The sequence below is a fragment of the Zootoca vivipara genome, chromosome 15 (assembly GCF_965207765.1).
Source record: "Zootoca vivipara chromosome 15, rZooViv2.hap1.1, whole genome shotgun sequence".
Lineage (NCBI taxonomy): Eukaryota > Metazoa > Chordata > Lepidosauria > Squamata > Lacertidae > Zootoca > Zootoca vivipara.
The window spans coordinates 12,690,525-12,714,106 of record NC_142598.1 but is presented as its reverse complement, the minus strand read 5'-3'; the positions used below and the strand labels follow the sequence as shown (position 1 = coordinate 12,714,106).

The following is a 23,582-nucleotide window of genomic DNA, read 5'->3' as shown; positions in this document are numbered from 1 at the left end:
CTGTTCTTTATGTACAGTGGTACCTCTACTTACGAATTTAATGCGTTCCGAACGCACATCCGTAAGTCGAAAAAAATTGTAAGTCGAATCCCATAGGAATGCATTGGGAGAAAAAATTCGTAAGTCGAAGCAACCCTATCTAAAAATTCGTAAGTAGAAAAAAATCCTATCTAAACCACATCCAAGATGGCGGACGGAGCTCCGTTCGTGAGTAGAAACATTCGTAAGTAGAGGTACCACTGTATACGGAACATATAGGCATGTACGATGCTGTTTGTGACTTACTTAATCCTTCCGGAATGGGTGAGGGAATCTTCTTCCTGTCAAGTGCCATGTTCCCTTGGAGGGCAATTTTGGTGGTGGGACCAGAGCTCAGAGTGTCATGTACCCTATTTTTCTGTGTATAAGATGCCCCCTATTTTGTGGGGCTCAAATTTAAGAAAATTTGGGAGATTGCCCTCCTTTTTAAACATTTTTAGTAAGAAAACCTCGTCTTATACATAGAAAAGTACAGTATCCCTCCCCTTTCTCTCTCTCTCTCTCTCTCTCCCCTCCCTCCCTCCCTCTCTCCTGCCCTTCATTGCAAGATCTCAGGTGTTCTAAGCAGAGTATTTTCTTTATGATATTAATAAGAATATGGCACCCATCTAACTAGGTTGCCCCAGCCACTCTGGGTAGCTTCTAGCAAAATATAAAAACACAATAAAACGTCAAACATTAAAATCTTCCCTGTACATGTGAATTTGGCGGCATCTGCCAGCAACGTGCAGTTGCTGCCACAAGGTCCTAACAGGCAGCAGAAAGCGAAGTGTTCTTAGTCATTGGCACAAGTTGTTTAGCTGTGGATGATGAGATATGAGTGCTGGGCCCACGCCTGCTTGATCATCAATCTCTCGCTCTCAGGCGACTGGCGTCATTCTCTTTTGGTCTTCTTTACCTTTCCTTTCATTTCCTTACAGTTCACGTTCTGCTCGCCCAATGTTCAGCTTCAAAGGGATCCAGGATTATTTGAACTGCTACCGGTAAGTGACTGCAGGTATTCAGCAAAACTGTCACGTGTCCCTGGGGGGTCACCCTCCTCATCTGTTTGACAGAAGCGGGACTTCGTAGCCTCCCCAAAACAGAAACGGGCTCCCAGCGGGTGGAATCGAGGCTTCCAGCTCTTTAGAGACCCAGGGATTGATACCTACATGGAGGCAGTGTTGTGTAGTGGTTAGAGTGCTGGACTAGCACTTGGGAGACCAGGGTTCGAGCCCCCGCTCAGCAACGAAGCTCACTGGGTGATTTTGGGACAGCCACATTCGCTCAGCCTAACCTACCTCGCAGGGCTGTTGTGAGGATGGAAAAGCACGCCTTGGAGGAAAGGTGGGATAGAAGCATACCTGCCAAGTCCTGGACGGAAAGATCCGGGATCGGCAGCGCGCGCACACCGGAAGTTGCGTGAACGCAACTTCCGGTAGCGCTTTGCCCTTCTATGGGCACCAGAAAATGGCGGCGCCAGCGCCGGAAGTCGCTTCCATGCATGACCGGAAATACGTAAAAGCGACTTCCGGCGCCGGCGGCGCCATTTTCTGATGCCCATAAAAGGGCAAAGCGCCACCGGAAGTCGCTTTTACGTGTTTCCGGTCATGCGCGGAAGCGACTTCCGGCGCCGGCGGCGCCATTTTCTGGTGCCCATAGAAGGGCAAAACGGCACCAGAAAAATGGCCGCCGGCAGAAGCCGATTTAAGGGAGAATATCGGGATTAAAAACTAAACGGGAGACCGCCGGGAAACGGTAGGAAAAAAGGGGTTTTCCCGGCGGAAACGGGATACTTGGCAGCTATGGATAGAAGCATAATGAATAATAGAGACTCTGCCATTTAGAGCTGGATTTGGGTACAGCTTCCCCTTGGGTATAGCTTCCCATGGCCCCAGCCTGACTGTGGGGAAGTGTGCAGGCTTACAAGAATTCTCGCCTGCTCTCTGTTTGCTAGATCCGGTGAGGTTTCACCACTTCAGGTCGCCAAGAACATTATTGCCACACTGGAAGATGACGAGAGGTCCAGTCTCCCCCTCCAAGCAATTGTTCAGTGGGACCGGAAAGAAATCCTCAAAGTAGGTTGGGCTTCCATCATCTGAAGGCAGCCCTGTTTAGGGAAGCTTTTAATGTTTAATAGATTGCTGTATTTTAATATTTCTGTTGGAAGCCGCCCAGAGTGGCTGGGGAAACCCAGCCAGATGGGCGGGGTATAAATAAATAATAATAATTATTATTATTAGGCAGAAGCTGTGCTACTTTACTTAAAGGGCTCGTCTAAACATTACAGCAGAGGTTCGTTCTCCAAGGGTGCAGTGTGCCACCCTGGTGTGGCAGGAGAGGATGACAAGTGTGGAGGGAAGGTTCAAGGACAATCAAAGAGACATATAAGCGTAATTTAGTATAGTATCAAAATAATTTATATATATAAAAGGTTAAGACTGGTCAAAGGCGACTATGGGGTTGCGGCGCTCATCTCGCTTTCAGGCTGAGGGAGCCGGACGTTTGTCCACAGACAGCTTTCTGGGTCATGTGGCCAGCATGACTAAACCTCTTCTGGCGCAACGGGACACCGTGACGGAAACCAGAGCGCACAGAAATACTGTTTACCTTCCCACCGCAGCAGTACCTATTTATCTACTTGCACCGGCGTGCTTTCGAACTGCTAGGTTGGCAGGAGCTGGGACAGAGCAACGGGAGCTCCCTCTGTCGTGGGGATTCGAACCGCCAACCTTCCGATCGGCAAGCCCAAGAGGCTCAGTGGTTTAGACCACAGCGTCCCTACACACACACACACACACACACACACACACACAGTATCCACGTTATAGCATACAGGGAGGCCCGGGGGCCGGATGCGGCCCAATCGCCTTCTCAATCTGGCCCGAGGACGGTCCAGGAATCAGCGTGTTTTTACATGAGTAGAAGGTGTCCTTTTATTTAAAATGCATCTCTGGGTTATTTGTAGGGCATAGGAATTTCTTCACCTCCTCCCCCCATATAGTCTGGCCCACCACATGGCCTGAGGGACGGTGGACCGGCCCCCTGCTGGTAAAGGTTGCTGACCCCAATATAGCAGCTGGATGGAGCATGGTGCTGATAACACCAAGGTTGTAGGTTCGATCCCCATATGGGACAGCTGCATATTCCTGCATTGCAGGGGGTTGGACTAGATGATCCTCAGGGTCCCTTCCAATTCTACGCTTCTTTGCTTCTGTGCCTCTCTTTGAGAGCCTCGGCTATTTTTCTACAGTTCTCCACAACATATTGTTGTGAGCAGGGATTTTAAACTCGTTGACAAATATAGAAGATCAGAAAAGAGAAAGGCTTCTTTGTGTGGATGAGATGTTTTTGTTTCTCTCAAGTGAGACGTCATATAATTGAGATGACCCAGCAAAAGCAAGCTCCACACCTCTCCTTTAGTTTGTATACCTACTTAAGGTACATATGTAAGAGGCCCGTTTATCATTATATTTGGGAAAGGATTCGTATTCTTCTGTAGCTACAGTACGTCGTTTTGTACTTTTATCATCATATTATAAAGTCGTTGTGTTCTGTGTTGTAAATCAAGCACTGCTGGGAGTTGTTTCTTTCTATTTTCCAATGTATTTTGTATCAGTTAAAATAAATAAATCAGTGTGGCACAAGCAAATTTTTGTTCTGAAAGTGTGGCCCAGAGAAAAAAAGTTTGAGAACCACTGCATTCATTACAGCCTTTGGCGAGGGGGAAGGAGGGCCTGATTGTTGACTCTGAAGCCTTTGAATCTGACTTCAGGTTGGGGCTGCTTTGGTCCGCCACCTGTTCCTATCTGTCTTCCTGCTCAGCAGGAAGGAGCGTCTCCACCCCCCCCATTGTTCTGCCCGGACACTGAAGTCCAGTGCCGAGTGCCTTCTGGTGGCTCCCTCGCTGCGAGAAGCCAAGTTACAGGGAACCAGGCAGAGGGCCTTCTCGGTAGTGGCGCCCGCCCTGTGGAATGCCCTCCCATCAGATGTCAAAGAGGAAACAACTCCCAGACTTTTAGAAGACACCTGAAGGCAGCCCTGTTTCGGGAAGCTTTTAATCTTTAATAGATTATTGTATTTTAATATTTTGTTGGAAGCCGCCCAGAGTGGCTGGAGCACCCCAGCCAGATGGGCGGGGTATAAATAATATATTATTATTATTATGATGATGATGATGAATGCCACGCGACTTTACAAATCTCTTCCTGCTCAGATGGCGGAGGACTCCACCGCTCGCTATCAAAGCAAGAAGACCCTCTCTCTTTTGGACGGGATCCCAGTGTGCGTGAAGGAGGAGATTAAAGTGGTAGGCACAGTCTGCTTTGCTGAATAAGGCCGGTCTTAAGAAAGGGAGGTGGTGGTCTGCCTGGATTATCGCTGCTGGGTTTGGGAATCCCGCGTGGACTGCCACAGGGGGAAGAAAGGGGCAGCTTGGCTGTGCTCGCCAGCAATCACAGCACATTGTAGCTTGTGTGTTTGTTTAACAAAAGAGTCTTGTGACACCTTAAAGACCAAACACGTTTGTTATGAAATGGACTTCCTCGGATCACAGTCCACTTCATCAAATACAATGAAATGTCATCCTAAACTGGCGAGCATATGAAAAGATAAAGCAGATTAAATTCAGTGGGAAGTGAAATGGGGAAAGCTCAACCGGCAAAACACGAGACTCTTAATCACTTTATTAATTTTTTAAAAAAAATACTTTTCAAGTTTATACATTTCACTAATTTTTATACATTTCAGTATTTTTACAATCATTTTGACCTTTCAAAACTTGACTTTCTTTCCCCTCTTTCTGCGGTTCCTTGCATTTATTTTTAATATCTTCTGCATATCCAAATTCACGTAATTTGCTCATTTATTCATCTACTTTAAATATGTACTACATATTATAAAACTGCAGGTTATTACAATAATCCTGCCAGTGTTCTTATCTGTTTACAAATTATCTGTAAGTATTCAATAAACCATTTCCATTCTTTTATAAAAAGTTTGTTATCTTGGTTTCTTATTTTTCTGGTTTCACCATTTCTGCTTAATCCATAAGTTTTTGTATCCCTTCTTCCTTTGCTGGGACCTCTGCTTCTTTCCACTTTTGGACGAGTAATATTCTTGCCGCTGTAGTAGTGTAAAGGGTAAAGGGATCCCTGACCATTAGGTCCAGTCGTGACCGACTCTGGGGTTGTGGCGCTCATCTCGCATTATTGGCCGAGGGAGCCAGCGTACAGCTTCCAGGTCATGTAGCCAGCATGACAAAGCCGCTTCTGGCAAACCAGAGCAGCACATGGAAACGCCGTTTACCTTCCCGCTGTAGCGGTTCCTATTTATCTACTTGCATTTTGACGTGCTTTCGAACTGCTAGGTTGGCAGGAGCTGGGCCCGAGCAACGGGAGCTCACCCGTTTATCAGCAAGCCCTAGGCTCAGTGGTTTAACCCACAGCGCCACCTGGGTCCCTCATTGTAGTAGGGTACCGTACATAAATAAGTTTCTATACATTTTAGGTAGTTCTGTCCCTATAATTCCCCCAAGAAAAGCTTCTGGTCCCCCCCAAAAAAGGTTATTTTAAACACCCTTCTCATTTCATTATACATCACTGAAATGAAATGAAACTCTTAATCTCAGGGTTGTGGATTCGAGCCTCACGTTGGGCGAAAGATAGCCCTGTATTGCAGGGGGTTGGACTAGATGACCCTCATGGTTCCTTCCAGCTCTACAATTCTATGATTCTACCGGTATGGGGGAAAACCCCTTGATTACCTGCATTTTTAAAGGTGCCCTATCATCACCGAAGTGGAACGCAGTACCTGGGCATGGAGCCAGAAATCGAAGATGCCACTGTGACCCAAAAACTGCGAGAGGCTGGTGCCATTATTATCGGTGTCTCAAACATGCATGAATTGGGTATTGGAACAACTGGTTGTAACCCCAACAGGTAAGGGATCTCACATCCATTAAACAGGGACTTTTTGATAACACTGAATGGAGCTTTCTCTTTAAAACATGAGTGGAATAAGAAAGGTAATGAATGTGAAGCAAAAAAGCACTATATTGGAACACTCAAGTTAAAAGGTTGGTGAACATTTTTGGTCAAAAGGGACCAGACAAAGTCCGAATTGTGATTATGTTTAGAACCACTAGCTATTGCTGTCAGCAGCAAAACCCACTTTAAAGGAAGAGACGTGAAAAAGGAAGAGTTTAAAGTACAGTGGTACCTCGGTTTATGAACACAATTGGTTCCGGAAGTCTGTTCATAAACTGAAGCGTTCATAAACTGAAGCGAACTTTCCCACTGAAAGTAATGGAAAGTGAATTAATCCGTTCCAGATGGGTCCGCGGCGTTCGTAAACCGAAAATCCGTAAACCGAAGTCTTCGTAAACCGAGGTTCCACTGTAAATCTTTATGGCATCAACACTGGTTCCTTAAATGATAATATGTGTATTGTTGTTGTTCTTGTTAATTAAATTTGTATACCACCCTATACCTGCAGGTCCCAGGGCGGTTCACAAGGTAAAATAGCAATATAAAAACAGAACGTATAATAAAAATAAAAGCAAGAATGACCCAATAACCCCCCTGCCCACTAAAGAGAAAATAGAAGGTATTGGAATTTGAGGAGGAGACTGTCCTTTGCCATTTGCATGGTCTCTGCCCAGCGCAACCAATGCTGAGGTCTTGGTGGCTCTGTGAGGCTAGGTCAGTGGTTCCCAACATCTTTGGCCATGCCCCACATACGCATCTCTAAAATCCTGATGCCCCCCCACCCCACCCCGGTGACATATACTTCTTATTACTCAAAAAGTGAACTCCTATTCACGTGGAGGAAACCTAAAAGGCCATTAACTTGGTCTAACTTGTTCTCGAATTGCCCCCCTTAAAAATCAATTTGCCCCCCTGTGGGGCGTGTGCCCCACGTTGGGAACCACGGGGCTAGGTAGAGCATGAAGACTGGGTGCCATACCTCGTGGCCTCTGCCTTGAAGCTCACCTGTATGCATACCTGCCAAGTTCCTCTCTGGAAAATAAGGGACCGGACCGAAAGTAACATACCGGAAGTAGCGTGGCGGCCATTTTGGAACTGGGCGGAGCATGCTCAGAAGTTACTTTTGATGCTGCTGTGCCCAGTTCCAAAATGGCCGCCGCACCAGAAGTCGCGCTGCAGCCATTTTGGAACTGGGCAGAGCAGCATCAAAAGTCGCTTCTGAGCATGCTCCGCCCAGTTTCAAAATGGCCGCCGCGCCAGAATAAACCGGGGAAAAACAAAAAAAATCAGTTTTTTCGGCTGGGGACAGCTAGAAAAACGGGGGTTTCCCGGGGAAAACGGGAGACTTGGCAGCTATGCCTGTATGTCAGGATGTCGAGATCCTTCCCTCTGCCAACAGTCTTGGTGGCACTGCCTTCAGAATGTTTCTCTGCCTCCCTCCAGATACCACGGTACAGCGAGGAACCCCTACAACCCCCAACACTTCACTGGGGGCAGCTCTAGTGGGTCAGCAGCAGCTGTGGCTTCAGGTGAGGTTGTCCAGGGAGGCGGGGAGGCGGGAAGGAGGACCGTGGCAGTTCAACAGAGGCATCCATAGGTTCCCTTGTGCCTTTGGCAAGGAAATGTACCCCCCCCCCGTACACATACCACTGCAAGGGACCAGAAACTCAACGAGTTTGCTTTTCGTAACCTTTTGCACGCCGTCAGCGATAGAGCTGGGCGATAGCTGGTTATCGCAAGCTAAATATCACGATATCTCAATATATCATTATACTATATATATCGGCAGCGAGCATTGCTGGGCCTCCTCACAGCGGCAGAGGGTCCCGCCCTACCTCCCTGCAGCGGCAGGGGCCCTTCCAACGCTACAGTTCTGTGATTCTGAGGAGACTGTGTGCATGGGGGTGGGAATGCAGAACCAGACGGTTTCCCTCCATGGAAGGCTCGTAATTCTGCTTCTTTTTGTAGGCCTTTGCCCGTTGGCTCTTGGTACAGATGGGGGTGGCTCGGTGAGGATCCCTGCGTCTTTCTGTGGCATTGTGGGACTCAAAGGTAATCATCTTATTTGGCGATCACTCATAGCCGAGTAAGATTGCCTTCCATAAACATGGTGCAGCATGCACACGAAACACGGTGCATGCACACGAAAGCTCATACCTATGACAAACTTAGTTGGTCCCTAAGGTGCTACTGGAAGGAATTTTGTTTGTTTGTTTGTTTCAACTACGTCAGACCAACATGGCTACCTACCTGTAACGGTTTTAACAGTGAGTCTGTAAGTGACTATGGAGGCCAATTCTGGATAAAGGATGTTCTCCAATTGGGGGTCTCGCAGGCCAGTGTTTCCCAGTTGTCGGTGTTTATACTACATTTTATTAGATTTGCCTTGAGTCTTTAAACCTCTTTTGTTGACCACCAGCGTTACGCTTTCCATTTTAAAGTTGGGAATAGAGTACAGTCATACCTCGGTTTAAGTACGCTTTGGTTTGAGTACTTTCAGTTTGAGTACTCCGCGGACCCGTCTGGAATGGATTAATCCACTTTCTGTTACTTTCAATGGGAAAGTTTGCTTCAGGTTAAGTACGCTTCAGGTTAAGTACGGACTTCCAGAAGCAATTACACTCATACTTCGGGTTAAGTACACTTCAGGTTGAGTACTCTGCGGACCCGTCTGGAACGGATTAATCCACTTTCCATTACTTTCAATAGGAAAGTTCGCTTCAGGTTAAGTACGCTTCAGGTATAAACTTAGTTGGTCTTTAAGGTGCTACTGAAGGAATTTTTTTATTTTGCTTCGACTCAGACCAACACGGCTACCTACCTGTAACTTTCAATGGGAAAGTTCGTTTCAGGTTAAGTACGCTTCAGTTTACGTACTCCCTGGACCCGTCTGGAACGGATTAATCCACTTTCCATTGCTTTCAATTGGAAAGTTCGTTTCAGGTTAAGTACGCTTCAGTTTAAGTACTCCATGGACCTGTCTGGAACGGATTAATCCACTTTCCATTATTTTCAATGGGAAAGTTCGCTTCAGGTTAAGTACGCTTCAGTTTACGTACTCCATGGACCCGTCTGGAACAGATTAATCCACTTCCCATTACTTTCAATGGGAAAGTTCACTTCAGGTTAAGTACGCTTCAGGTTAAGTACAGACTTCCAGAACCAATTGTGTACTTAAACCGAGGTACCACTGTAGTTGCTTTGGAAGACGATCATCAGGCATCCGCACAACATGACCAGTCCAGAGGTAATAGCCATGTGCTTGCCTGGGTATCTTGGCTGGGAGCGGCAAAGCACCAACCCACCATTAACCAATTAACTGTAGTGAGAGGTCTATCTAGAGGTGGATAATTCTCTGTGTCATCATGAGATGGCACCATAGCCACCGAGGGAGCTTCATGGCTGAGCTAGGGATCAAATCCAGCACTCCATCCTGGATACCAGCCGGTCCCTTGGACTTAAGACCCTTGCTTGGTTTGGTGCTTAAAGCAGGGAAAGGAGAATATGGGCTGGATTCAGCCATTTCCCCTTCCATAGGCTGCTGCTTGGCGCCTGGCATGATCCAGCGCTCAGGCCAAACTAGCCTCTGGCCTCTCCTTTTGGCCACCTGCTACTTCGTGCCTCTAACCCACCTGCTTTGTGTTATCTGAAGGTACCTTTGGACGCATCAGTGAATTTGGCTGTCATCCTCTCTCATATTCTACCGTAAGCCTTGGTAAGAAGGAGGTCTTTGGAGTTGTCTGTCTAGTTAAAGAAAGTGTGTGTTTGGTGGGGGTTTGCATGTCCCAGTGCACCTGCTGAAAACTTGTTCCATCATGAATACAACAACAACAACAACAACAACAACAACAACAACAATTTTTTATTTATACCCCGCCCATCTGGCTGGGTTTCCCCAGCCACTCTGGGCGGCTTCCAACAGAAAAATAAAACACAGTAATCTATTAAACATTAAAAGCCTCCCTGAACAGGGCTGCCTTCAGATGTCTTCTAAAAGTCTGGTAGTTGTTTTCCTCTTTGACATCTGGTGGGAGGGCGTTCTACAGGGCGGGCGCCACCACCGAGAAGGCCCTCTGCCTAGTTCTCTGCAACTTGGCTTCTCACAACGAGGGAACCGCCAGAAGGCCCTCGGTGCTGGACCTCAGTGTCCGGGCAGAATAGTTGGCTGGTTTCCGATTTTAATTTTGTATATCATTTTTTTTAATTGTATGACTTCCTGATTTTTTTAAATGAATTGTGGCATATTTATAAATGGATTAAAGCCTGAAATAGATTACAGTGGTACCTCGACTTACGAATAACTCTACTTACGAATGTTTCTACTTACGAACGGAGCTCCATCTGCCATCTTGGATGCGGTTTAGATAGGATTTTTTATACTTACGAATTTTTAGATAGGGTTGCTTTGACTTACGAATTTTTTCTCCCAATGCATTCCTATGGGATTCGACTTACAAATTTTTTCGACTTAAGAATGTGCGTTCGGAACGCATTAAATCCGTAAGTAGAGGTACCACTGTAAAGTGAACAAGCCGTCTTCCAGAGACGAGCTCACGCCTAGCCTTTTTAGGTCAGTGTGAGCTGGCAGCTAAATCAAAGTTTGGTTTAGCGTGTTGCAACCAGGACCTGTTGCAAATGTGGCTTCAGTATACCTGAAGGAGCATCCCCACCCCCATCGTTTAGCCCGGACACCGAGATCCAGTGCCAAGGGTTTTCTGGCGGTTCCTCCATGTGAGAAGTGACGTTACAGGGAACCAAGCAGAGGGCCTTCTTGGTAGTAGCGCCCGCCCTGTGGAACGCCATCCCATCAGATGTCAAGGAAATAAACATCTATCTGACTTTTAGAAGACATCTGAAGGCAGCCCTGTTGAGGGAAGTTTTTAATGTCTGATGTTTTATCACATTATTATTATCATCATCATCATCATTATCATTAATTCTGTTGGGAGCCACCTAGAGTGGCTGAGGAAACCCAGCCAGATGGGCGGAGTATAAATAATAAAACAATGTTGTTGTTGTTGTTGTTGTTGTTGTTGTTGTTGTTGTTGTTGTTGTTGTTGTTGTTGTTGTAATTATTAAGAACTTAACCACAATCCTGGATTTGGATGACACGCTAAACCAGACTTTTGGCTTAGCTGCTGTGCTACACTGATCTGAAAAGCAAAACAACTGCAATCTCCTAAGCCAGGCATCCCCAAACTTTGGACCTCCAGATGTTTTGGACTACAATTCCCATCATCCCTGACCACTGGTCCTGTTAGCTAGGGATCATGGGAGTTGTAGGCCAAGACATCTGGAGGGCCGCAGTTTGGGGATGCCTGTCCTAAGCTGTGGTTTGGCTTAATGTGATGTGTGAATTTGGGGTGTGTGAGAGTGAGTGAGTGAGTGAGAGAGAGATCTATGTCTACCGTATTCCTGAGAACACAGGCAGCTTTCTATACGAACTGGAAACTTGCTTGTTGTGGACGTACTTTCTTATTTCACTGTATAATAATAAAACAGAGAGAACAATTATAACAGCAGACGAAGATGGAGCTCCCACGCCCACTGCCGAGTTCAAACCCTCACACATTCTTCCGTACACCTGAAGGGGATCGGGATGAGGTGGTGGAACAGACAGCGTCACATCAGATTATATACGTGCAGCCGATTGTTTCCAGTGCTCCACCCGTATAACTCCCTGCAGATAGAAAGCTAGCACATGGGGGGAAGAGGTCCAGCGGGAACTTGGTCTGCTATGATTTTTTTCCTACTTGCAAGGTTCTTTCTTTTATAAGGATCCAGAATGCAACTTCTGTTTATTCTTCTTCCTTTTGGCTAGGCCCCTTGTCTACATCAGTGGCAGACGCGGCTGTCGCTTATGCTGTCTTGGCTGGTCCTGACCCCCGCTACCCGTACGGTGAGTCTTAACTGCCCGTTCGCTCCCATCCTAGGTACCGCGACGTATCTTCCCTTCCATTGTGTGCCTGTTGACTGTTCCTTTTCCACCTGTTTCAGGATTAGGCCAGCCCAAACCATCCCTCTCTGAAGTCTTCACACCTGATCTGAAGGACTTGAAGTTGGGGGTTGACTGGACTTTCTTTAAGGTGCCCGTTTGCCTCCTTGTTTCTCTTGCATCCTTCATTGAGGTGGGGCCACTCCGTCCTCAGAATAATGCTTACTAGGTGTTAGGTGAGGGGTTCCAGGCACCTCATGAGGCTCATAATCTCAGGGTCATGGGTTTGAGCCCTACACGTTGGGCAAAAGATTCCTGCATTGCAGGGGGCTGAACCAGGTGACCCCGGGGTCCCCTTTTAATTTCTACAATTCTGTTGTGTATTGAATAGCAGGCACAACACAGGAGCAGAGTAGCCAGGAAGGAGTTAAGGCTAGGAGTGACTGTTTTAGTTAGTTTAAATTAGTTTTACCTGGAGTTTGTAGGTTGGCCCAGTTGGCTACATATATATAGCAGTAGGCTGGGAGTTGGTCTTTGTCTTTTACTTGTCTGCTGTGAATAAAGAGATTGTCACAACCCCATTGCCTTATATGCAACTTATATGCAATTCCATGTCCCCTAAGGAAACATAAGGCCACCCTATGACTCTGTCACATGACTGGGAGCGTGGTGGGTGCCATAGACGAGAGGAGGAGAAAAGTTCTTTAATTTTGGTTCTGCAAAGGTGGATCCTTGGGGATAACTCTTTTTTGTTTTGATTTTTTGCTTGTCTGCCAGGCGTGTGATGCTGAAATCCTAGCCACCTGCCAGAAAGGTAAATAATTCATAATGAATTGAAAAAAGTTTAAAAGTACTTCCCCACCCCCCCAAAAAACCCAAACCAGAGTCCTTTTTGTTAGGAAGAACTCAGAAGGAAATTCCATGGGGTCAGAAAAGGTTATGTATGCCACTACCGTGCCTCGTGTGGAACATGAGCGAAGTCCCAACCAGAGAAGATTGGCAACTTACATTGATGGAATATGCGCAGCTTGCGGACCTAACATATACTGTAGAATAAGAGCACAAGAAGAACATAAGTTTAAAGAAGAAAAATGTTTATTGAATATATGGAGGAAAATTGTGTTTATTTGAAGACGTGGGCAGCATTAAGATAAATTCAACAGTGTAAATAAATTTCGACAGATGTAATAATGGAATGGGACGCGTGGTCTTAACCACAGAGCCTAGGGCTTGCCGATCAGAAGGTTGGCGGTTTGAATCCCCGCGGCGGTGTGAACTCCCGTTGCTCGGTCCCAGCTCCTGCCAACCTAGCAGTTCGAAAGCACGTCAAAGTGCAAGTAGATAAATAGGTACCGCTCCAGTGGGAAGGTAAACAGCGTTTCCATGTGCTGCTCTGGTTCGCCAGAAGCGGCTCAGTCATGCTGGCCACATGACCTGGAAGCTGTACGCCGGCTCCCTCGGCCAATAACACGAGATGAGTGCCGCAAACCCCAGAGTCGTCCGCAACTGGACCTAACGGTCAGGGGTCCCTTTACCTTTAATATTGGAATACTGAATGGTTTAGTTTATATAAAATATTCAGGGATTTATGTTGTGCAAAATGAACCACGGAAAGATAGGAAGGGAAGTCATTGATATTTTAAGGTTGTTCAAGTCAGCATTCTAAAATGTAAAACAGAAATTTAATTTTAAAAAAATTAAACTCAAAAAAGAAAGGTAAACTTCATTGCAGATTTGCTGAAACATATGGGGACACCTGTTAGGCTATTAAGTTTCTCTTATTTCCCTCCCCCACTGCCGCTGATGATCAGCCGTGAAGTTCCTAGAAGGTTTAGGTGCCTCCGTGGTTGATGTGTCCCTGCCAGAACTGGAGGAGATACGAGTGGCTCATGTGATCTGCATCCTTAGTGAGATGAGAGATTTCCTGCAGCCTGACTTCAACAATTCCTTTGGACAAATGGTAAGTGGAGGGCTGACTTGGAACTGTAGTCCAAAAACAGTCAAAGACTCACTCAAGTTTTGGAAACCCTGGGATAGATTGTGAAGCCGCATCGTCCTCCCCAGGGCCACCAATTAGCCATAGTTTCTGCAAACACAGAAAGGGTGCTTTCCCCCCCCTTGCTTTCCGCACTGAGTGGCACGTGAACTGGCCTAGCAGTTCCCATATTCCTTTCCGTTTTGGCCCTGCGGAGATTGCGACACACCTTGCTCGGCTTGAACTGTCTGCAAGGCTACGCCTTTCTTCTGTAAACACGGTTGACGTGTAATGCTCGGTGTACCCATTTTGCTGGTTTTGTGACTGCTATGCAGCGGGAAGACGATGTATTGTCCTAAAATCTGTTCCTAAAGCCCACCCTTCAGATGAAGGGGCTTGGAAATTCTGGAGCATCCAAGCCAGGCACCCCCAAACTTCAGCCCTCCAGATGTTTTGGACTACAATTCCCATCATCCCCGACCACTGGTCCTGTTAGCTAGGGATCATGGGAGTTGTAGGCCAAAACATCTGGGGTGCCGCAGTTTGGGGGTGCCTGATCCAAGCAGATGTTGCTCTGACACGATGATGGGCAGGAAGGCGAGGAGGAGGAAAACACATGGCTCAGCTCTGCCCGTATCTGTGCCTTTTTGTCTCTGTTCTCTGGCGGAAGGTTGTGTGTGGAGGGGTCTTAATTCAGCATAGCTCTGTGCCCTATTACAATACCTACATGTCTGTTCTAGGTGGGCAGGTTGTCCATGATTATATAGGAATTACCCCCGTGTTTCTTCCTTTTCCAGAATCTGGAGACTCGTTTTAATCTTGCAATCGCTTCTCAGTTCACAGCTCTGGATTATATTAAGGTAAAAGGCAATTAACTGCAAGATTGCACCATTATTATTATTATTATTATTATTATTATTATTATTATTATTTGCTGTATTACAGTAGGGTATGCTTTCCTGTTCTTCAGGTTTCGCCCTTTGTTTTGGTTGTGAGTGGAAAGAAGGTTGCTTGCTTTTGGCGGTGTTAAATATGTCCTCCCAACTCGCAGCAGCCCCACCCACCGTGGCCAGTGGTCAGGGATGACTCGAGTTGTAGGACAGCAGTGCAGTCATGCCTCGACAACCGAACGCTTCGACTTCCAAAGGTTTCGACTTCCAAAGTCGACAACCCCCGGAAGTCTTTTCTCTGCGCGCGCCCAGGGTGCGCGTTCTGCGCCTGCGCAGAGCGACGCGTGCGCCAAAGCGGCGCTCGAGAACCGAAAACCTCGACTTACGAAGACGGCCGCGGAACGAATCGTCTTCGCAAGTCGAAGTACCACTGTATCTGGTGAACTGCAGGCTCCTTACTTTTTAAATAATCACACACATTTACCTCAAATCCCCCCCTCTTCAAAGTTCCACCTTAGGGCATACCCTCCCAACATTTCTCCGATTAAAATTGTCAAGGTTGTTACAGTTAATTACCTCCTTGGTTTGGGGGGGTCGCATAACTCCATACCCTCCCACATTCCTCTGATGAAAATAGGGACATCCTAAGGAAAAGCGGGACGTTCCAAGATCCAATCAGAAACTGGGACGGTTTGTGTCAAACCCTGGGCTGTCTTTGGAAAATAAGGACACTTAGAGGGTCATCTCAGTGGGTGGTGGGCGTATTTGCGGCCTGTTCAGACCGAGGCAACCTATCTGTCGCTCCTGTGCACTCACACACCTGTGGGTGAGGTGGGCGGGCCGTCCTTTTAAGGGCTGGTCATCTGCCCTTGCTCCCTGTCCCTCAGTGTGGCTTGTTGGTCACTTTGGGGCTGTGTAAGAATTTTTGGCTGATCCAGCTGTTTTGAGGTGGTTCATTCACCTACTGAATAGCTGCTGAGCGATAGGTAGTCTGCTGTACCGTTAGTTAGGTAAACCTGGTCTTTTAATGGGTCACTCTTGGCGGTTCAGGTGTGGGGAGTAGTTGTGCTCCAGCCTGGTGGCTCCGTTTCTGGGTGATGGGCTGGCCCTGAGGCTTGCTCTCTGGGTCCTGTGGCTCTGGGATAGAACACTGGCCACCCCGGAGGCTTAACTGCTTAATCAACCCAAAGCTATGGGGCCTTAGGGTGGTAGTGGAGTAGCATAGGCCTTCCTCCTCACCTCCAGGTGTAGCCTGGGATGAGGAGGCAGGCTGGACAGCCATTTCCTGCAGGTAAGTGTGGGAATGTTAGGGATGTGGGTTAGGATATATTATAAGATAGATCCTATCCAAGCTTGTGTTAGCAATCTTTCAATATCAGCAGAGTGACATTCCCCTTTTGTGCGCAGTAAAGCGTGAGCGTTAGGTTTGTTAGAACCTCTGCAACAATATTATACTCCAATATTATAATTCCTGGCAAATCCCCTTTGTCCCTCTTAAAAGAAATGCACAACACAATAGTATTAAAATAAGATAGAGTTTACTCACATGTCATCCTGAGTTAACAGCATAATCTCAGAAAGGCAGGCTTACGTAGAAAAGTTACAAATATGTACATGTGGAGACTACTTAGTAAAGTGAGGCTCCATCTGGTCTCTCTCTTGGCAGCAGGGCAAGAGGGAGAACCATCCTAACTGGAGATTCTCTGGAGATGTGTTCCCGTTGAAGAAGAAAAGGCTAAGAGAGAGAATGGCTGCTGGCTAGGGGCTTTTGTCTGCCAGCTAATCCATCTCATCTGCATATCTGGAGGAACAGTAACTGAGCTTAGTCAGGTGTCCCTCCAGGTGAGTTCCTCTTAGTGGACACTCTAGGAACTGTTGTGACTTGTCTGTCCCAGTGTTCCATCCCACAGCAAGGGGTTTGGTCACCCTAGAGCAGGCACCCCCAAACTTTGGTCCTCCAGATGTTTTGGACTACAATTCCCATCTTCCCCGACCACTGGTCCTGTTAGCTAGGGATCATGGGAGTTGTAGGCCAAAACATCTGGAGGGCCGCAGTTTGGGGATGCCTGCCCTAGAGGTTGCGGTATGTTCAGGTGTGCGTCTCCCTCTGCAGGGGCTTTTCATGGGTTTTCTTCTTAAATAAACCCAGCATTTGCATGTGTCCCTCTGTTTGGCCATCAGGCTGCAAGTACAGCCGTACCTTGGTTCTCGAATGGAATCCGTTCCAGAAGTCCGTTTGACCAGTGGCGGAGCTTCATGCTCCAGCACCGGGGACAGAGAGCAGGCGGGGGCGAGTCTGATGCGCATCCCGGGGGTGTGGCGCGCCACCGTAGGGGCGCGGCACACTGCCTGCGGAGGCGTGGCGTCCAGTGCGGGCGCGGGGGCAGTCACAATGGCATCCCATCAGGATCTCGCTGCCGGGGGCGGTGCACTCCCCCCCCCACTCCTCTTCCTCCGCCAGTGCGTTTGACTTCCGAAAAGGTTCAAAAACCAAGGCACAGCTTCCGATTGGCCGCAGGAGCTTCCTGCACTCAATTGGAACCTGCATTGAACGTTCTGCTTCTAAAAAATGTTCACAAATCGGAACACTTCCGGGTTTGCAGCGTTCGGGAGCCAAGACATTCGAGTCACGAGGTGTTTGAGAACCAAGTTCTGACTGTTCCTTCTATGGGCCAGTATGCAGTTTTCCCCAGACTCAATTCCCACTTGTTTGCAGGCAAATCGGCAGCGGAGCCGCACCATGGCCCTTCTACGACAGATGTTTGCGAATGTGAACTGTCTTATTACCCCAGGTATCTGACGCCAGCTGAATTGAACACTATTATATTAACTTGTAGGGGCTTTATTGGCCTGATTTGCTTCCCGTCCTGCATGTGCTCTGGTCTAAATTAAAATGTTTTCATACTGTCTGAGTATAGTAGTGGCTGGCCAAATGACGGTGGGTGTTTTAAATGCAGCAGGGTATGAGGTCAACACGGTTCCCCCGTTTGTTCCTAGGGAGGTGGTGTGTGTTTTGTGACTGGTTGGTATGACCTCTGTCTGGGTATGTTAAAAAAAGGAGGTTAAATGTGTTGTCACCTACCAGGCGTTGAATCTCTAAAATGGGCACGTTTCCTAAGCCATCTTCTACATGTGTAATGCCCTCGCCACATAAGGCATATCAAGGGAGATTTGAACTGTAACTCGTGGCTTGGCTCAGTTTCTTGAAGTTTTTACGCCCCTGGACACTTTTGGGGGGGAAGCATGGAATATAAATTAAATAAGTAAAGAAATATATGGATTTATGTCATAAAATGTATATACTTAAAAAAACAACTGGCCTAACGCAGCCAGAAATATACTAAAGATTTTTTTGCTGAACTAGGTAAATTAAAGTTACAGGTAGGTAGCAGTGTTGGTCTACCGTAGTCTTAAAAAAATGAAAAAAATTCATTCCAGTAGCACCTTAGAGACCAACTAGGTGAATTAAAGTGGTACTTGGATGGCAGACATGGGTGGCACTGTGGGTTAAACCACTGAGCCTAGACTTTGCCGATCAGAAGGTAGGCGGTTCAAATCCCCGCGAGTACTGTAAACGGCATTTCCGTGTGCGACTCTGGTTCGCCAGAAGCGGCTTTGTCATGCTGGCCACATGACCTGGAAGCTGTACGCCGGCTCCCTCGGCCAATAATGCGAGATGAGCGCCGCAACCCCAGAGTCGGTCACGACTGGACCTAATGGTCAGGGGTCCCTTTACCTTTACCTAGATGGCAGAACGTGCACTTGGTATGTGTATCATTTCAGATTCAATCCATAGTACCTGTTTAAAGGATTTCTGTTTTGCAGGCAGATTTCATCTGCATAAAAATGTTTTTTTCTTCACCTTTGACCTCACATCCCTTTTTCATTACCTGATTTTTTTTTTATTGAAAGTTTTCAACATACAATGCAATAAAAGTCAAACTAATCTAAATAGAGAAGAAAAGAAAAAAGCAAAAGAAAAGAGAGAGAAAATAGAGGGAGAAATACAGAAATTTTGGCTTTCAGAACCAGCTCAGCTCTTATGTGTGGCATACTTAACCTTTTTTTACTGGAAACGGTTCTGGGGGTTGAATGGAAAGGGTCACAGTGAGGGATAAGAGCCAAATAACTCAGGATAAAAGCACGCAACTTTAAAAAACAACAACCAGAAACCCACACCACACACACATTTTTCTCTTGTGCAAGGTACTGCATGCGCTGCCCCAAGAATCCAGGGCTCTGATCTTCTGACTGGGTGTAGCGATATTAGGACAACTCTCCGGACCATGAGGTAAGGACATGTGTTTTTCAAAGCAAAACTGTAATGGTGTTGTTGTGGCTACTCTTGAGTAAAGACGCCCAAGTCCGCTTAAGAGTTTTTATTGTGCATAGTGCAGAGATAGCAGAAAACATGACCTCTCAGTCACTCGCAGAATCCGGGAGTGGACGTTTCCGGCTACAGGACCAGCATAAGAGTTTGGGCGCCCCGAAACGCCTCCTCCCGACCTTATGTTTGGTCAGGCTGCCTGCTCCCCTCCACCTCTTGGTCCTGGCGCTGAGCCCTGACACCTCCGTCCTGCTCACTTCCTGATTCCCCTCACCTGACCCACTGCTGCTGCTCTCACTGGGTGAAGTGCTGGTCAGCAAGAGGAGAGGAGGCTCCCTGTAGGAAGGCCACTGACAAAAACTGGCAGGGAAGAATTCTAGGGGGACTTGGCTCCCTCCAAAGTGAAATTGGCCATTGGATACATGGAAACTGAGACTTGCTTTGGTTTGCTGTCTTTGCCATCTTAAAGAAGAAATAATGCTCTCTGGATTATTAACACGCCATGTTGGCTGGGTTTCAGCTGATAGAAACACCCCAGTTGGTTAGACTTCTTTGAGAGGGAGAGAAAGTTCTAGATGTGCAGCCCAAGTCGTTTTCCAGCTTGACCTTCATTGCTCAGCAAGTATATATCCGCTATAGCAGGGCTGGGAGCTGCATGCCAGTGGAGGATGGGGCCAAAGGGAAAAGTGGGCATGGATGTGACCCTTGAACAGTAGGCTGCATTCAAGGCATGCAGATGTTGGAGGGTTCTACAAACACATTTTTCCATCCATACCTGAAGGAGCGTCTCCACCCCCATCGTTCTGCCCGGACACTGAGGTCCAGTGCCGAGGGCCTTCTGGCGGTTCCCTCGTTGCGAGAAGCCAAGTTGCAGGGAACCAGGCAGAGGGCCTTCTCGGTAGGTGGCGCCCGCCCTGTGGAACGCCCTCCCATCAGATGTCAAAGAGAAAAAACAGCTACCAGATTTTTAGAAGACATCTGAAGGCAGCCCTGTTTAGGGAGGCTTTTAATGTTTAATAGATTATTTTATTTCATTTTTCTGTTGGAAGCCGCCCAGAGTGGCTGGGGAAATCCAGCCAGATGGGCGGGGTATAAATAATAATAATTAATAATAATAATAATAATAATAATAATAATAATATTATTATCCAGGCCAGAAAGGGGCATTGTCACAGTTCACATTCCAGTACTCAAGAATAATGTGAAGTTGGGCTATTGAGGGATATGGTCTTAGGGCAGTTTCCCAAACTTGGTTCTCTAGCTGTTTGTGGACTAGAACTCCCATCACCCCTAGCTAGGAGTACCAGCAGTCAGGGGTGATGGGAATTGTAGTCTAAAAACAACTGGTTTGGGAAACAATTGTCTAGAAGGGAGAGGGTGTGGACTAGGGAGTCCTAAGGATCAGAGAGATGTCTGCTGGACCACCTCTGATGTGCCCCTTCTCTTGATATTTGTAGGTACATGCAACTGGCCAACTTGACTGGCATCCCAGCGCTGGTAATACCAGTTGGATATACTATTTCAGGGCTTCCTATCAGCATCCAGGTAAATACGACTTTCTCTTGCTAGTAAAAAGGGTAAAGGACCCCTGGACGGTTAAGTCCAGTCAAAGGCGACTATGGGCTTGCGCCGCTCTTCTCGCTTTCAGGCCGAGGGAGCCGGTGTTTGTCCACAGACAGCTTTCCGGGCCATGTGGCCAGCATGACCAAACCACATTTGGCGCAATGAAACACTGTGACGGAAGCCAGAGCGCATGGAAACACATTTACCTTCCCGCCGCAGCAGTACCTATTTATCTACTTTACAGTGGTGTGCTTTTGAACTGCTAGGTTGGCAGAAAGCTGGGGCAAAGCTACGGGAGCTCACCCAGTCGTGCAGATTCGAACCGCCGACCTTCCAATCACCAAGCCCAAGAGGCTTAGTGGTTGAGACCACAGCTCCCTCTCTTGCTGCTACTGCCCAGGTGGCTGGTACCTCTCAATAGTTCATCCCCCTACACATAGCAGAAACAGCCACATAAATTCACTCCTACATTGGCACCTGCCTGTTGCCTCTCGCCCTGGTTCCTCTCAAATGTGGCGACGAGGATGAGTTTTTGCCCCTTCCCGGCCAAGGATCATGTGCGCCGCTCTCGAAGCTGGTTAGTTTTCATCTGAAGAGAGGGGTGCTCTCTGGTCACATTTTATATTACTGCAGGATCCTACTGAAATGTATGTGGGCCTCTTCCTCCTCCTTCTTTGCCAAGAAGCCCTTGGCTGGTTTTTGTTTCAACAGTGACCAAATCTAGATGTGTTACCCAGACGTAAAATGCGAATGCCACATTAACAAGGGAAAGGCAACTACCCCATTCTTTTTCACACACTGTCATATATGATGAAATGCATCCACTCGCTGGCAGGTGCAGTTGCTCAAAAGAGACACCTTTGCCCCCGTGGTTTGGCAGAACCTGCCAAACAAGGACATTCAAAGGGTGTGATTTTGAAGCATCCCCTTCTCACAGTGGCCAACCCAGAGCCATAGCTTGGGATGGGCTCCAGTCGACCGAGGTAAACACTAGCCCTCATGGCTCGTAGAAAGTGGGGAACTGACTCTGCAGGAAGCTCCCTCTGTGGCATTCGTAATGTCTAGTTGAGCCTCCTTCAAATAGATAAGGGGCAGGCTTCTAAAATGCCAATACCGTAAAACACTAAAGTTGTGCTGGTTCTCCTCCCAACCTGACTTTATTTCATATCCCATTTCTCTTACGGCTAGCAAGTCCCCTTTCCCTTAACTGAGATACCTCCAGGCCCTTTCAGTTGGTCTACCTAGAGCACAAATGACCTTGATAGAGGTGCTGCCCCCCCCCCCACGTTGCATGGTGTATTCTAGTAACTACTTTGAAGTATTCTTCCTCAGAGTGTATCCCTGCTATTGTACTCTTCTCTTTCTCACACAGATCATGGCAAAGTGGTGGAATGAAGCACTACTGTTCCAGATTGGCCTGAAGCTGGAACAATTTCTTGGCATAATGGCAAAACCAGACATTTATTACGACATTCTTGGGCAATAGGGCCAGCTGTCTCAAACCAATACAAAGTAAAACTTTTTTTTAAGCGTTTGGAAGTTTTGGGTGGCTTGAGGCAGGAGAACAGGCACTTTTCCTGTGCATAAAAATCTTTGTTATTCATGGAATATGAAGTAATAATTGTTTGGGTTGAGGTTTTACATCTTTAGATCTACACCCACGCTACTTGGGACTGGCCAAATTTAGGGTACCCGATCCTGAGCCAATGAATGCTCCTTGGCTTAAATTGCATACCGCAGAGGCCAGCAGAAATAGGTGCTCTGAACTAATAGCCCTCCAAATCATATAGACTAAAAACATAGCTGAAAATATATTGGGGAGAATGACCATGGTTACAGAGAGTATTTGAACCAAACATACAGAGGAATGATGGGCCTCAGGCTTTTGCATAAAAAACTGCCCATCCCCACAAAATGAAATGGCATTACCTTAATATTGATCTGTTGCCATGATCATGGGGGGCATGAAAAAGTGCTTGTTCCCATATAGGTCCTCTTACAAATGCATTCAAAATGGTTAAGGCTTGGGGGTTGCCAGGATCTTTGCACTGATGGAGACAGGATTGTTTTCTCAGAATTCCAACTAAGAGGGCTGTGGGGCATGCGCCCATTCACAAAATTTTGGCAGGTGTACAAAACCGTTATACAGAAGGCAAACTGGTGAGGAACCAAAGAACGAATATATATATATATCTATATATTTATAGATGTAACATAGCTGCCATCTCCACCCAGGATTTGATGAACCAGGCTGGAAGAGGGGGATAATCTGTTTGGTGCTGCATGCCATGGTTCGGGCAACTCCCCACATCTTCTCCCCCTACCTGCTCAAGTAGGAGGCCATGGCAGGGATAGACTGCTCTTGCCAGAGGTCTGAACTGATGAGTTGGGGGGAGCTTTCCTCACCACTCCATGAAATTAGGTTGTGGTCTGCAAGTTGTCCTGTTAGGGCGTGTTGAATTTTGCAACTCTTAAGATTCCAAAAACGAGGGGTTCTAAAAAGTTGCAACACGAGCTGGGAATTCAAGAGATATTTTGGTTAAATAAAAATAATTTAGTTTTCCTTGGTAAAATTGCGCAAGAAACATTAAAAGGATTACCAAGTACTTGCCGTTATTCTATTTCTAGTTACCTGACATTTTCGGAAGGTAAAATTCTTTGGTTTTCTGAAAGTTTATGTGCTGCTTTATCAAATGTAGACTCGACAAGCTAAATGTGGTCCAATCACAAAGGTAATAGAAGATTTGAATTTCTAGCCCCCAAAGATGTATTTTTAAAGACCCCTCGTTATAGAAATTTGCAAAAATTGATTTCACTCGCTAAAATGGCATGCCCTATTGTTCCTAGGTTATAGTTAATCACAGTGATCAGGCCAAATTGAGGCTCT

At 46.9% G+C, this 23,582-nt stretch overlaps 1 protein-coding gene across 1 annotated transcript in view; it reads left to right on the top strand.

Moving 5' to 3' along the window:
* Positions 1–23,301, top strand: part of LOC118097823 (uncharacterized) — a 33,506-nt gene extending 10,205 nt beyond the window's left edge. The window contains exons 5-20 of the mRNA XM_060268952.2: positions 960–1,022; positions 1,976–2,096; positions 4,235–4,327; positions 5,797–5,957; positions 7,449–7,534; positions 7,974–8,057; positions 9,658–9,720; positions 11,827–11,904; positions 12,003–12,091; positions 12,718–12,754; positions 13,752–13,900; positions 14,713–14,775; positions 17,522–17,597; positions 19,012–19,096; positions 20,590–20,677; positions 22,068–23,301. Of these exons, the coding sequence (XP_060124935.1) occupies positions 960–1,022; positions 1,976–2,096; positions 4,235–4,327; positions 5,797–5,957; positions 7,449–7,534; positions 7,974–8,057; positions 9,658–9,720; positions 11,827–11,904; positions 12,003–12,091; positions 12,718–12,754; positions 13,752–13,900; positions 14,713–14,775; positions 17,522–17,597; positions 19,012–19,096; positions 20,590–20,677; positions 22,068–22,181 (1,450 nt within the window). The 3' untranslated portion in view covers positions 22,182–23,301. The remainder of the gene's footprint in view (positions 1–959; positions 1,023–1,975; positions 2,097–4,234; positions 4,328–5,796; positions 5,958–7,448; positions 7,535–7,973; positions 8,058–9,657; positions 9,721–11,826; positions 11,905–12,002; positions 12,092–12,717; positions 12,755–13,751; positions 13,901–14,712; positions 14,776–17,521; positions 17,598–19,011; positions 19,097–20,589; positions 20,678–22,067) is intronic.
* The last annotated feature ends 281 nt before the right edge of the window (positions 23,302–23,582 follow it).